At 41.5% G+C, this 15,555-nt stretch overlaps 1 protein-coding gene across 2 annotated transcripts; it reads left to right on the top strand.

The window, feature by feature from the left end:
• Positions 1 to 4,073: 4,073 nt before the first annotated feature.
• Positions 4,074 to 14,691, top strand: Serpinb13 (serpin family B member 13). 2 transcript variants are annotated; one of them, XM_090353556.1, is made up of 8 exons: positions 4,074 to 4,238; positions 5,321 to 5,377; positions 8,523 to 8,531; positions 9,536 to 9,658; positions 10,016 to 10,133; positions 11,540 to 11,682; positions 12,189 to 12,344; positions 14,281 to 14,691. In XM_090353556.1, exons 1-8 carry the CDS (start codon positions 4,074 to 4,076, stop codon positions 14,689 to 14,691), a joined length of 1,182 nt encoding a protein of 393 aa, XP_090209682.1. The 2 variants fall into 2 exon arrangements, with proteins under 2 accessions (XP_090209682.1, XP_090209683.1); XM_090353557.1 differs by lacking the exon at positions 8,523 to 8,531 and having other exon boundaries at positions 9,530 to 9,658.
• Positions 14,692 to 15,555: the final 864 nt, after the last annotated feature.

Below are 15,555 nucleotides of genomic sequence, written 5' to 3'. Positions count from 1 at the left end.
AAGCATCTAGGTTGCTTCCACTATTTGCTTGTTTACTATTGGGAATAGTGCTGTAACAAACATGAGTGTCATAGTCTCTTGATATTATCCTGACTGATATTCCTTTGCATATATGCCTAAATTGCTATTCCTGGATCATATGGTAGTTTTGTTTTTATTTTTTTTTTTGCTGCACCTCCATTTTGCTTTTCCATAGTGGATCTAATTTATTTACTCTCCAATAATTGGTCTTCCCTTTGCCCAAACCAGACTGAGTTAATTATTTAGTAATAAGCTTTACTGTCTGATAGAATAGGTTGTTTTCTAGAGATATATTGGCTATATTCTTGGGCCTTTTATATCTCTTATAAATGTGGAATCATTGGCCACAACTCTGAAAACAAATCGTAGGATGGTGACTGAGACTGATGTGGCCAACGTTGAGAAAATGGATGTGTTTACAATATCAGAACTCCTAAATCATAAATAAAATATTTTCCTCCATTTACTTAGTCTGCTTAATTTCTCTCAATTATATTTAATTGTTTAAGAACTAACTAATACACTGATTCTAAGGATCCTTGATCTAGATCCAAAGAGGATACCTGAGACACTGATGTGGGGGGAGACAGTGGAAAAGATGGAACTATTGTTATTAGAATAATCTTCTCCTACTGTGGCAGCATTGAAATAAAAAAGGGAAGAGGCTGATGAATTAGGAGACTGGGGAGAAGTCTAATGCCAGGGAGTTGTGAAGACATGGAAATTCGATTTAGGGAGGACAAGAATCAGAAGTGGGAAGTGTTTCAGGGATTCTTGGTCTAGAGCTGGAGCTTTCTGTGGATGAGAACAGATAGCCTTGGAGAGGCGCGGACTCTAGGAGAGGGAGCGGCTGGGGACTGCACGGAGCAGCCAGGCCCTGGGCAGAGTGCCAGCTGGGCCCATGTAGTTTGGGAATGGTCAGCGTGGCCAGCGTGGAGAACACGCACAGACAGGACTATTCACATTGGTGTCCACAAATGTGGGCATTACAGCCTTAAAAATAAGAACAAAACCAAAAACTAACACATCCGTTTCATAGACAGCCAGTTTAACGCTGTAATGCCTCACTGCTAATTCTTGAAAGCATACTCAATTTGCATATTTTCCAGTGACATTTTAAAAAATAATGCTAATTGAATACTCCTCTGAATTTGCTTAAAGTGCTGTAGTAAATATTTTAAAAACATATAAATCGAACTGCAAGTGTGCAGACAGGTGCACCCCGGAGCCAGGCGGAGAAGGCTGTGCTGGAATGTGGCTTGGCTGCTGCTGAGGGCAGGTGAGGGTTGCCCTTGCTGGAGCCGTTGCTTAGCAACAGTGACTCATCTCCACACCCTTGTTTGAAGACTGAAGCTGAGACAAGTCCACTCTCTTTGATGAATTACTAGAGGCAACAGGAATGCTGAAGGGTTGGCAGGAAAAACTGGAATTTGGAGGCGTTCTATCCTATGAAGTCTTTATTGCCCCTTTGATAGTGTCTTTTGCCTGAAATCAGGGAGGTTGTTGAATGTTTAGTAATTAATGGTGCCATACACCATTTATTAGTTATTGTCCTAGTGGACTCAATGAGGCTAGGTTTTTATAATTTCCCCAGGAGATCCTAATGTGCTTCCAAAATGAAAAATCATTGCTCTAGCCGGATTAAAAATAATTACTGTAAAAAGGATGTACTGAGGGATTAGAGTTACATAAATCAGATATTGAGTACATTTCTTCTAGGACAGTGTCACCTCTTCCATCATTTCCTCCCAGTTTTTCCCCTCCTGACCCTTTCTAGTGAGTACCACCGTTCATTGGCTCACCTTCTGACCCATCACGTCTGCACTTTTCCTCCCAAACTAGATAAACTGATGTACTATAAAACAAAGATATAGAAAGCAAACACAGCAACAAAAGGGGAAAAACAGAAAAAAACAACCAAAATCCAACCAAGGAACCCCCCGAAATCACACAAAAAGTAAAGTAAAAAACCTCTTGTTTGGGGCCAGGAGTTTGGCCTAATGGTAGAGTGCTTGCCCAGCATGCACAAATACCATGGTTCGTTTCCTCGGAACCACATATATAGAAAAAAGCCAGAAATGGTGCTGTGGCTCAAGTGTTAGAGCTTTGGCCTTGAGAAAGCCCAAGGACAGTGCTGAGGCCCAGGACTGGAAAAAAACCCAAAACAAATCCCTAAACCTCTTGTTCCATTTCTTGGAGTTCATTTCAGAAAACATCATTTCCTATGATCATATGACAGAGCCTTCTGATCCTCTCCTTAGAACATCCTCTTTTGGTCTCACTGTGTGAATGTTTAGAGTCCTTAAACAAGATGTACAATTTTTTCCTGGATATGATTCTCAATATCACTGGACATGAAGGCACTCTCACACCCTCTCCCTGCTGACTGGTCATAATTCATTGTACTTTGTGACTTCATTATTTTAATTCCTCCATTATCCTTGCTTTGAGCTTCTGCTTCCAGTCTTGTTTAGTACTTTGGTTCATTTGGGTCTCTGAAATGTTCAGGATCCCAAAAAGGATTTCTCATTGGTTTTGGAGAAGTTAGAATTCAGATTTCTGCTTAAGTGCATACTCGTTTGAGCTAAAATTAAAATACGGTTGTTGACCACTTCAAGCAGATGATTTATAGCTATAGGGAATATAAAAAGAATTAAACCCTCAGTTTTGACATGAAATTTGCATGTTATTTTTATTAGGGAAATTATCATTGAGAAACCAAAGGCTGTTTCACTGGAAATACAAACTGTAATGACCAGGGAGAGGCAGAGGGAGAGACACACAGAGAGAGAGGCAGAGGCAGAGGCAGAGGCAGAGACACAGAGAGAGAGAGGGAGAGCGCGCTATAAATGAAGGACTTCAGAAACTCATTTGCATACGGCCTTGTTCAGCAGCGTCTGTCTTCCCAGGACCCAGGTAGGTTCTTCCTCAACTCCAGCTTAAGACTTTTGTGTTTTGAACATATACATGTGTGTTGATTTGAAAGAAATACTTCTTAATGGTGTATAGACATTCCTCAAGGTGGCTTTATTTAAGTCAATGCTTACCAGGCCTTGGCACTGGGTCTTCTTCCTTTCATTTGACTGTAAGTTGATTTGTTTGTGATGAAACCTTCCAGGAATCCCTGTAAGGAAACTGAAGTGGAGACTGAGGCTGTATTAGCAGTGTGGGTTCCCTTAGAGGAATTAACCCCAAAGCCATCCAGAGTACATGGGTTTTCAATACCCTGATTCAGCATGAGTTTCAATTTTTCTTTAGGATTCTTTTTAAAGCCTTTATTAGTTACAAGGCAGCTAGTATAGAAGCCATAGAAGGTACTCGTTTTGTTTCTCTTGAACTACTCTTTTAATTTTTTGTGTGTATACAAAAAATAAACTACAATTAGGTCACAAGTAAAACCTGGACAACACAGAAGAGTACAAAGAGCAAATCCTTCTACCCTCTCTAATGATCCATGCCTATTTACAGTAAGAATTCACTGCTCTTTAGTGAAGATTCAATCCAGAGGCATATTTTCAATGGGCTGGGATTTCTGAGAATGAATCTGTGCTGTCACCTTCTGGTTTGGATTTTGGGTCAGCTGCTAAAGAGGAAACATCAGATAAAGACGTGGGAGCTTTATTATAGTTAGTCTAGATTGGGGACACTGCTTAAACTTGGGGCTAGAGGGACGCTTCCCAGCTCCACCTTCCCACAGGTGGAGCAGCTGCCAAATCTAACCCTCAGTAAAATTCAGGGTTGCGTGTGGGAAGCTTATCAGCAGGAGGAGGCAGAGGTGGGCAGGTTGTGACATAGAACAAGCAGAGAGAAAACCATTAAGGAATTAATCCTGTTCCCCAAGGAGATGTGGATGCAGAGCTGCTGGAGGAAGCCAAGGGGCGTCAGGTCTCCAGTGAAGAGACAGTGGGGGTGAGGGGCAGACACAGGAATGCTGAAATGACTGTGTGATGGCCACTTTCTGGACCCATGCAGGAGATCCTGGGATATAAAGAAACTGAAGCCAGATCTTTAAATATTCACTTGTTGTTGTTCCAGGTCTCATCAAGTTCATCATGGCTTGTCTCAGCGCATCATTCACTCAGCTTGGCTTTGATCTTTTCAAAGAGCTCAAGAAAATACATGAGGGCAACATTTTCTTTTCCCCACTGGGCATCAAAGCTGTCATTGGCATGATTCTCTTAGGGACTCAAGGACCCACTGCCTCCCAGTTACAGAAGGTGGGTGTCGCCTTTACTTTTCCTGCATGGACTGGGCTCTCCGTGAGGACATTCGTGTCTTTAGCTTTCCCTTGGAAAGGTGTTCATCATGACCCATGCTCCAGGAAACAGACCATGAGCTATGGAGTGACTCTGAGAATATCTCTTTCCGTCTCCACGTACCATCACACATGTTCCTTGGTGCTTGGGACACCTTTGAGTGGGGGCTGAGTGAGTGGCCTTGTTCAAAGCCATGATTCTCCTAATTAAAGCCAGAACATGAAGACAAGGTCGGGAGGAGCAGCTCAACTCCTGCCTAGTGTAAAGCTTACATCAAAGATGACCACACACATAACTCCTAGAATTCTATGCTGCCATCAGAAAGGATGAACTCGTCCCATTCATTAGAAAATAGAAAGACGGGAAAAAAATCATATTAAGTGAAGTAAACCAGACCCAAAGGAACATAGGCTCAATGGTTTCTTTCATTTGTAATAATTAGTACAAATCTAGGACTCTCCTAGCAGAGAATTACAATAGCTCGAAACCTAGGTACATAGGCTCATATAGGATGAGACTAAATGAAAGGATCTCCAGGCTATGGAAACAAGAGCTTTATCTTGTGTGATTGTTGTTCTTAATGTACTATGCTATTTCTCTTTTCTTTTTTTGCCCTTGTGGTTAATCTCATGTTTTTACTGTATCTGATTTTGTTACCCAGTATATTATATATATGTTTATTTGTTTATTTGAAATAGGGAAGGGAAGGGGGAAACAAGATGATTGGGATGGGGGTAGGAGGAGGGAAATGGGGACAAAACCATGAGAAGGGGTATCAATGTGTGAGAAGTAATGCACCCACTACCTGACGAATGTGACTGTAACCCTTCTATATATTATCCTGACAACAAAAATAAACAAATTTTAAAAAATAATTAAAAAACCAAATAGCTCTTGGGAGGAGATTGGTGGGCATTGCAGATCCTCTCGTGACTTTGAAAGGAGATAGAGAGCTGTTATCTATCCATTCCACTCATTCACTTCCCTCAGACATGCTCTGTGAGGTCCCCCATCTCATCACTGCAATATTTTCTCTCTACCAGGTGTTTTACTCTGAAAAAGACATGGAAAGCTCCAAGGCAATGGCTGAAGAAAAAGAGGTGGGAACAGGGATTTTTAACAATCTTTTTTTTGAGTCTTTTTAATTGTAATTACGAGAAGGGTTCCATTATTTTGGCCAGTTAGAGGGTGCTTTACTTTACAATCATTGTTTTAACAACCTTTTTGTGGTTACTTTTGACGTTGGTTTATAGAGGTGAAGGACAGGCAAAGTCCTGAAAGGGTAACACGTTGACTTAGTGATATTGAAGACCAACTTACCAATATTGTAAGTTATTATGAGTAAGTAGTAAGTGTCACAGAACCCCATAAAGTTACTAGATGGACTAGTCCACTTTCTGTAGCTATACTAACCTGCGGTTGGCTGGGTACTTTATAAAGGAAAGGAGTTGTTTAACTCAATGTGCTAGAGACTGAATAGCCATGATTGAATGGTCTCCTGTGTTGGTGTTTCTAGTGAGAACCCCAAGGTTACACTACAACTTTGTGGATAAGAAGAAAGGGAGATTGCCACATGCAGAAGGGGACAAGCTGATGGGCTGTCCTTGTTTGAGGACATACAAGTGAGGACAGTGTCTCTGGTGATCTTGCCACAGGTTCCTTGAGGATCTCTTCCTTTGCCTCTTAATATCATGGAAACGAGGGGCAGCTATGCCTCTGGAAAAGGATCTCTTGAGGGACAAACCCCTTTCAACCCAGAGTGCCAGGATTATACAGTAGTAATAGATGCATAAAGACTAAGGCTCCAATTTAATGGCTGGTGACTACTACAAAGAAAAAAGTTTTCACTGCAGACAGAGTAGAGGGACTTTGGAAGTTGAAATCTGAGTTCAAGTCCTGACTCAGTAAGACTAGGGCTAGGCCACTTTGGACAGAGCCTCACCATCCTTGAGGCTCTGCCATGTTTCCAGTAGGAATCTAGAAACACAGGTGACTCAGTGGTGATGACAGAAGCTGGTGATTCTATCAGTGAATTCCATCCATTCTGCTACTTTATTTTAAAACGATTACATGGGACAATTGGTCTTCAGGGATCTTGCCAGCTCTGTGTGTTTGTCTGGCTCAGACATTTTGGCCAAATGGGAGCAAAGGATTAAGTCTGTTGGGTCTGGGTTGATAGATGGTCAGAGTTCTCAGGAAAGGTTCTCCAACAGTTGTCATCATCCAGTGCTGTGTCCTCATCAGGCCACCGCTCAAATCACCCAGAAATATGAGCTGTTCATTTCATAATCCCCACAGGCTGGGTTTTCCGGGCAGCTCGCCTGCTTCTGTGGAGAGTCAGGTTATCTTCTTGGCTTTGCTCTGCTCAGCTGCAGGCGTTGGCTGCACATTGTTTCCAGAATCCTTCCCTACCACGTGTGGTAGTCCGTGCAGAACCTTCGTGCAGGTCACCGAGGACACATTGCCGTGCCCTGCTCACGGGTGGAGGGCTTGCTCACCCAGTGAGGGGCAGCCCCTGCAATCCTGGGAAACAGCTCTGCTCATTTGGTGGTGTTTTATGGAAGCTGCAGTTACAAGGATTGGTAGCCATTTTAGGGGCCATCGAACTCTTAAATTTAACCTCACAATGCTATTTTATAGGGAGGAGCTTTCATTTCTTCATTGATGAAGAAGGCATTTGCATTTCTCTTCTGGTTAGTTTGATAGTCTGTGGGGAAAGGTGGCTTGGAGTGTCATTTTCTGAGAGTTTCTCGAATGAAGATTTACACATAGCTGCTGTTGTTAGGTCATGCTTACCTCTGCTCGTGTGAATGAATGTTAAACTACTGGATTAGAGGCAGATACTTTTCTCAGCCCTTTAAAGACAATATTCCATCCTTTATTTCTAATATTACTGTCACTCAGTTGTTTTAATTGGCATCCTTCTTAGGTAATTTATCCCTAGCTCCTTTTTTCATATATTTTTATTGTAATTAATAGAAGGGTTACATGATATTTGCCAGATAGAAGGTGCATTAATTCACATACATTGATACCCTTTTTTTTTTATCCCTAGTTCTTTTTGTTTGTTTTTAATTTGACTCCAATGAGTCTGGGCAGGGATTTTCTTTGTTATTCATCATGAGTTTGATTTGCTTTCTGTTCTGCATATGAAAGCAGCTATTTTCTTTTATTCGAAACATTTCTCAAATGCTTAGTTCTTGAGGGAGGTGGTAGGCACTGGAGTGTGAACATAAGGCTTTCCACCAGCTAGGCAACTATTCTTCCATTGCAGCCATGCCTGCAGACCATCTTCTGCTTCATTTGATTTGTTTTCAGAAAGGGGCTTTTATGTCCTGGGGTCAGCTTTGGGTCATGCATCTCTTACCCATGCCTCCTTTGCAGTTGGTATTACAGTTGTGAACCTCTCATCTGGCTTGTTTGTTGAGAAAGGTTCTTGGTAACTTTTGGGGGGGGGCTGGTTGTGAACTGCCATCCTCCTCTTCATTTCACTTCTAGCTGGGATTGCAGCATTACACCTCACTTTACTTAAACTTTTCATAGATCATTTATTTCTCCTATTTTCTCTTTTCTTGCTTTTTGGAAAAATACTAGACGTCATATATATTGTCATCTGATATTTTTTGGACTATTGTTCAGCTCAGTCTTTGGTTTACTAACTTAGCAGTATCTATTCAGATAGTTGTCTCTTGGAGAGTACTTACCATGTAACTTACCTAGTTTGTCTGAAAGTCACTGTATAACTCTTGCACAGTTTCTTGAGTATTAGGACAGGGGCATATTTCACTATATTTACCTTCATTAGTTGAGCTTTAATTTTTAATGCATATCGAATACTATTCATTTCTAGAAATTTTAGTTCACTGTTAAACCAATCTAAACACAGAATAGATACTTGTTCCTTAAATATATTTTCTCTTTTGAGAGGGTTAACCATCTCACTATAATTTTAATTCTAAACGTTATAGTGATAGCATCAACTTTCTTGTAGCATTTTAATTAATTTTTTTTACTGACTTTTGATTTGGAATCTGTTCATTATTTATAATTTTGGAATATGAGCTCTTTTTGGCTCATACTCTGTGAGATCAATGAAGCCTGTGATGGAATTATCCTTCTAATGAAGATACATATATATACATATTTATATGTATATATATATGTATATATAATCTTGTGGAGTAAGATCATTGGGTATTAGTAACAGAGCCAATGTAACTCATTTTCCAGGCTTAGGTTTCCCAGGATATAGAGGTAACAAAGTCAAACACTAAACCTGTTTGACAGGAGGCCTCTCCTTTCTTCCCCCTTGAGCAGGTCAACTCAGTTGCAATTGGTTTCTAAGAGAAATATGCTTCCATCAACTCCTCCTTACCCAAAGGCTTCAATACCTGGATCTGCTCATAGCACATCCCAGTCATTATAAGTAGCCAGCAATAATGATTGTCAGCTACTTAATGCTTAGTAAGAGGAGGCACCAAAGGTCAATTCAACCTCACAGATATTTGCTACATTTTTAATTTGAGTGTTTTTGAAAAAATGTTTATTATTTATTCGCAAAGATTAACTTGTCTCTTAGATACTGTTAGGTACTGGGACACCAGAAAGGAAATAAAGAGACATAACAAAGGAAGAAGTGAACAGTGTGTTCTCATACTGTAGAGGAAGATGTTCTTTCCATTCTCCAGAAACAGGTTGTTCACTGCAGATCTATAACCTCTCTCCTGTTCCCACTGTGAGTTAAAACAGCCAGACACCATTCAACAGTCAGTGGGACAGTGGGGCAGCTCCTCAGAATCCACTAGAAAACCAACAGATCCTACAGGATGTCCATAAAAGCATGGTTCTCCCTACCCACTCAGGGTCAGGGAAAAATCTCACTTTAGTCCAATGTCTAGTTCTACTAAGTGGCTACATAAGTCATCAAGGAACATTGTCTTAGCAGTTATCTACAACATAAATGTACCATTTTTATAGGATAAGAGTTAACTGAAGATTATATATGAATTCAATTGGGCAATTTCATTTGTGACCAAAAGTACAGCCTGAATTAGAAAAATTGAGGTGTTGGATTAATAGAGAGCCTTATTGTGGATTGAGATTAGATGTGACTTGATCATGATTTGTATAGAAACTAACTGATAACCAGGAATGGGCAAAAACATACACATTACTTTCGAGGGTGACAAACTCCTGAAAAAAAAATAGGATTTCCTTTGCCAATAGAACTGAATGAGTTTTTGTGTTTGAAGACTAAGAAGACAGAAGAGATTCATCACCAGTTTCAAAAGCTTTTAACGGAAATAAGGAAACTCACTAATGATTGTGAACTGAACATAAGCAACAGGCTGTTTGGAGAAAAAACCTACCTCTTCCTTCAAGTAAGTTACTGTGTTTACAGCACCAAGGACTGGTAGCCAGAAATGGTCCACTGTCCCTGTGAGGGCCTGGAGTCCTGGAAACCCTGCATAGAAGCATGGCGTTTTCTATGATCTGCTGCCAGACATTCGGCTACTTTTTAGTGTTAAGAATTTTGTACCTGGCCTATTTTGCCTCAGTCCCCTTATGCTTGTGTAAAAATGTGCAAGGAGATGATCCAGACCATCTTCTTAGGACTTGGAAAGTTCTCGTTCTGGCTTTCATTGTCCTCATGAACAGATATATTTGCTTAGAGACGCTGTGACAGTGGATAAACTAACTTTCTATTGCTTTCGATTTCTCCCCTATTTCTCCTAAAGAAATACTTAGATTATGTTGAAAAATATTACCATGCATCCCTGGAACCTGTTGATTTTGTAAATGCACCAGAGGAATGTCGAAAGAAGATTAACTCCTGGGTGGCAAGCCAAACACATGGTAGGGTATGGGTGGTTTCTTCACGATAAAAAAAACAAACAAAACACAAAATGCAAACACCTGCTTTGAGTGGAGTCCATGGGCTTGTGACTGTGTGAGGAGAGGACCTGAGATGAATTTTCCAAAGTTGAAAAGGAAAGGATGGGGAGAAGAGAAAGAGGAGGACACTGCCAATGTGGAGAAATCCAAGAGGAGGCAAGGAGAGGAGAGAAAAAGCAAGCCATGTGAAAATGGTGGAGAATTATTTGTGGGTAACCACAAGTCACAGGCCTTCTTAACTGAGGATACACTCTTTCTTTTAATCAGAGACGTTTTTTTCTTCTTCTTATGAGTTGGAGTGCCTTCATCATAATTTATTATGGAGAATTTCTTGTCTTTTTGATAAGTGAGAACCAGATCTGTCAAAGACTATCAAGACTTAATTTTGCTCTCTGGAGCTGAGGTCATTCCATGACAGCAATGTGCAGGGCAGGTACAACTTTCATTCACACCCAGCAGAGAATTTGAGGTATCTCTCACCCCACTTTTTTTTTGCCAGTCCTGGGCTTGAGCTCAGGGCCTGAGCAGTGTCCTTGGACTTTCTCAAGGCTAGAAGCTCTACCACTTGAGCCTCAGCATCACTTCCAGCTTTTTTTCTATGTATGTGGTACCAAGGAATCGAACCCGGGTCTTCATGCATGCTAGGCAAGCACTTTAACCACTAGGCCAAACTCCCGGCCCCCTTACCCCACTTTTTTTTCTCTTATTCCTTATTATGAGCCAGACATGAAAGCCTGTAGAATAATACTAATATAGAAATATTTTCTGATGAACAATAAATTCTATTATTTGGGGTTTATTCCAGTTATTGAGAAGCTCACTATTATTACAGAATGCTTCATCTAAACAGAGAAAAGTAAAAGAAAAGTGTCGGCCCAGAGGTAGCTGGAACAGTATGATTTAGTGTGGGATGGACCAAAACCCAGAGCTTAAAATATCAAGTCCTTATGCAATAGAACCAGTAGCATCTAAATCTCAGGTGGGTAAGAGTAATAACCTACAATGGGTGTTGGTGATATGCCTGGTAGTGTTCTGAGGTTTTGCACCTATTAAATCACTGCCCCCTTCAATGACCCTATGGCAGAGGTTTAATTTTGACATTAAGCTCAGAAGGCCTAACTAACTTGCCTAAGGTTTCTCTGGGGATTTCTCATGGAGACAATGTGAAATCACAGCCTGGATAGACAATCATCAACTCGATGTAGCCCAAATGTGTCCCTAGAAATGAGGAGTGATGGATGGGGACTTGAGAACTCCCCACCCACTGTTCAAGTGAGCTCTTTATTGGAAAGGTCCATAAATTAATGTAGTCCAGTCTGTCTGCATGATTCTGCCACACACTAACAGACATTTCTGTTCATTTGCAGATGAAATCAATGATCTCTTTCCAGAAGGCTATCTTAGCAACTCAACCAAGCTGGTGCTGATAAACACTGTGTATTTTAAAGGGCAGTGGGACAGCGAGTTTAAGAAAGAAAATACCAAGGAAGAAGAATTTTGGGTGAATAAGGTATAGTGTTTCATTTATTCAATGTGTTTATGTGGAACATGCATGATCAAGTTTTATTTGAGCAAAGATATGCTGGTAGATAGCAAATATTCATTCTGGGACTCTAATACTTAGCACTATTTTAGATGAGTAGCTTGGTAGCCTTATGCTCTCCATTTCATGTCCCTTCCTTCCTTCCTTCCTTCCTTCCTTCCTTCCTTCCTTCCTTCCTTCCTTCCTTCCTTCCTTCCTTCCTTTTTCCTCCCTTTTGTGAGTTGTGGGGCTTGAACTCTGGGCGCTATCTCTGACCTTTTCAGCTCAAGACTAGTGCTCTACCACTTGAGCCACAGTACCACTTCTGGGTTTCTGGTGGTTAACTGGAGATAAGAGTCTCATGGACTTTTGTGCCTGGGCTGGCTTTGAACTGTGATCCTCAGATCTCAGCCTCCTGAGTATCTAGGATTACAGGAGTGAGCCACTGCACCCAGCTTGTCTTTGGCATCAGTTGCTCTGCTGGTTTGTTGCAGAGCACAAGTAAACCTGTACAGATGATGGCACAGAGACAAGTGCTCAGCTTCATCTCCCTGGAGGACCTGCAGGCCAAAATTGTGGGGATTCCATACAAGAACAATGACCTCAGCCTCTTTGTGCTTCTGCCCAATGACATAGATGGTCTGGAGAAGGTAATGGGAACACCCCCTGGTCTGTTTCCTTACATTTCTTCTGATGCATTTCCCAAGGCTTTGCAGAGTGGCGCTGGGTGAGCCTGCTGATGACGTGAGTGAATGCTGTACCTAGTACATCTTGTTAAAAGTGTATTTCAATCCTGGGGCTCGAAAGCCTGGGCACAGTCCCTGAGCTTCTTTTGCTCAAGGCTAGTGCTCTACCACTGGAGCCACAGTTCCAGCTTTTTATATTATGTGATACTGAGGAATTGAACCCAGAGCTTCATACATGCTAGGAAAGCACTCTACCAATAAGCCTTATCCCCAGCCCCCAAAGTGCATCTCATTCTGTACCTAAAGGTGCACATCTAATGAGGAATATTAATCAGTTGTACCCTGGTTGAGAAGGACCACTTTGCAAATATTTTGGAATGAGCTAAAGTGAACATTGAAGGTTAATGTGGGAGTTCTGAAGTTTCTCTCTTGTCCTGAGAACATGGTTGGTACCTATGAATTCTCCTTTTTCTGGGAAACAGTCACAGAATACAGATAGAGTCAATTCCGTGGCTTTCAGCAGGCTCTTGGAACTTGGACTCTTTTTCTTGGCCCTTTAGTATTGAACCCATTGACTTAGACCCACCCACTTTATAATTTTATATTTTGTATTCTGGAAAACAGGAAGAGCTTGGTTCAGATTCTTGTTCTTTTAAATTGCTTCTGATCATGAAACTTCTTAGCTTCCTCTTAAATCTCAATATTTTTCCATAGTGCTCAGTGGGTAGTGTTGTGTGGTTAGCAAGACATAGTCTGAAATGTGCACAGGACATAGGATGCACTCAGCATATCAGAGCTCCTGGCTGTGAAGCTTCTCTAGTGGCATTATTGTAAATTATTTGGAACAAGTAGCAATACATGAGAGGTTTAAGAATATTTATACTCTAATTCAAAAGACTCAAGTGTGGTAATTACTCTTAGGGAGTAATTCAAGATAAAAATTGCCTCTGGGTCAAAAGCAGTAATTTTAGCATCAAATACACTAGTATACCACCTGAAACTTCCAACTGGTCATTTTTGTGTCTCCAGTGTCTATCAGGATTTATCATAATGCTGGGATGTGCTACATGTTTGAGAAGTGAGTTAATAGCTGAATGTTGGCCAGAATCTGTCAAACTGATAGAAAGAATATTAATGAAATCAATTTTGAATCATTTCTGGAATATGGAATGGAATAACATGGAAAACTGAATTTTATAAAAGGACATTCATTGAAGTGCAATTATATATAGATAAATACATAATATATCTGGTACACATGTTATATTACATATGACCCTGTGTGTGGATATATATATACCACATGTGCACCCATAACATACGTACATTATATGTGCTCATATAACACATTCATATACAATTTGTCAAACTGATATATTCATGTATACAACTCATGTATGTTCCTATCGATAAACCACAAATACTAGAGGGGAATAATAAAATGTAAAATGGTATTTGAAAGGTATGGTGATGCATGCCATAATTCCAGCACTCAGGAGGCTGAGGAGCAAAGATTGCGAGTTCAGGGCCAGCCTGGGCTCTCTTGCACGTTGAGGCTGCTCCAGACCCTATTTCACAAATAAAATCAGATACCCAACCTCCAAAACCCAGACAATTTTCATCTTTAAAATTGTAGAGGCTGGGGCCGGGAGTTTGGCCTAGTGGTAGAGTGCTTGCCTAGCATGCACGAAGACCCGGGTTCGATTCCTTGCTACCACATCCATAGAATAAAAGCTGGAAATGGTGCTGAGCCTCAAGTGGTAGAGCTCTGGCCTTGAGAAAGTCCAAGGACGGCACGCAGGCGCACAGCCGAGTGCATGGCTGACCCACATCCATGCTAGTCCTGCTCAAGTATCCAACGGATAACCGTGAGGACCTAACTTCCCTCTGTCACACACAGATCGTGGATAAACTGAGTCCCGAGCAGCTGCTGGAGTGGACCGGGCCGGGGCGGATGGAGGAGAGGACGGTGGACCTTCACCTGCCCAGGCTGGCGGTGGCCGATGCCTACGACCTGGAGCCGGCGCTGGGCGCGCTGGGGCTGCGCGAGGCCCTGGGCGCGCCAGGGGACTCCTCGGGGCCGGGCAAGTCGGCGCGCTCTGGGCTCCGCGCGCAGCGGCTCCTGCACAGGTCCCAGCTGGTGCTGAGCGAGGAGGGCGCCCGGGCTGCCGCGGGCTCGGGCGTGGACTTCACCGTCTCCGCGGCCCCCGGCGGCCGGGAGCGCGTGCGCTGCGACCATCCTTTCCTGTTCTTCATCAGGCCCCGGGAGTCCGACAGCGTCCTCTTCTTTGGAAGATTTTCTTCTCCTTGAGACGGAGGTGGCCACGGCAGAGGCTCCTGGCCATGTCGTCCTACATCTTGCACCCGGCCTGAGGATGAAGACTTGGCAGGGTTTCCTATTTTTTGCATACGGTGGGGTGTACCTGTGATGGGGTTTGCGCTCCTGGGGATTCCGAACGCTCCCTTTACTTCTTATTTGTTGATCCAATACTCAGTTTGCACATGTCTTTTTTTCTTTCCCCAGAAGATATTGTGGCAATCTGTATCTAGGAAAGGTAATTTAGAAATATTAGCAAACCCAAAAGTAAAATTCTAGGGACAGAACAAAATACAAGTCAGGCAGAACTTTCTTTCTTTTAGAATAATTTTCTTTTTGTTTGTACTTAGGCTTTCTGTTATTTTATTTTATTTTTTTTGAGTGAGCTAGGTGTATGATCAAATGATGTTTTCTTCAAAAAAATCCTTTGGGAAAGCTCAGAGTCAATTGCTAATGTTGACTGTGAACTTGCTTATTGTTTCTTTGTTTGCTTGTTCTTGGTTCTTAATTCCATTTTATTGCTGAAAAGTATTCCATTTCATACAAACAATGTATTTTCTTTATTTATTTATCAACGGATTGGTTCTATTTTTTTTTTTTGACAGTGATGCTACTGTGCACAATTGTGGAAAGTGTTTGGCACATGCCTAAAAGTAAAATGGCTAGGTTATATATTTAGCTTGTGTTTATATCATTTCACATTGCTACCAGCCAAGTGTGAATTGTCCAGTCTTCACATAAAATATTCATACTGTGTCTTCATATGTAATTATTGTCATTCTAGTATGTATGAAGAAATGGTTTTGATTTACATTTCCATAATGATTAATTGAATTTAGGATGTTTTTCATATTCATA

The sequence above is a fragment of the Megascapheus bottae genome, chromosome 19 (assembly GCF_031878675.1).
Source record: "Megascapheus bottae isolate mThoBot1 chromosome 19, mThoBot2.hap1, whole genome shotgun sequence".
Lineage (NCBI taxonomy): Eukaryota > Metazoa > Chordata > Mammalia > Rodentia > Geomyidae > Megascapheus > Megascapheus bottae.
This window is presented reverse-complemented; position numbering and strand designations above follow the sequence as displayed.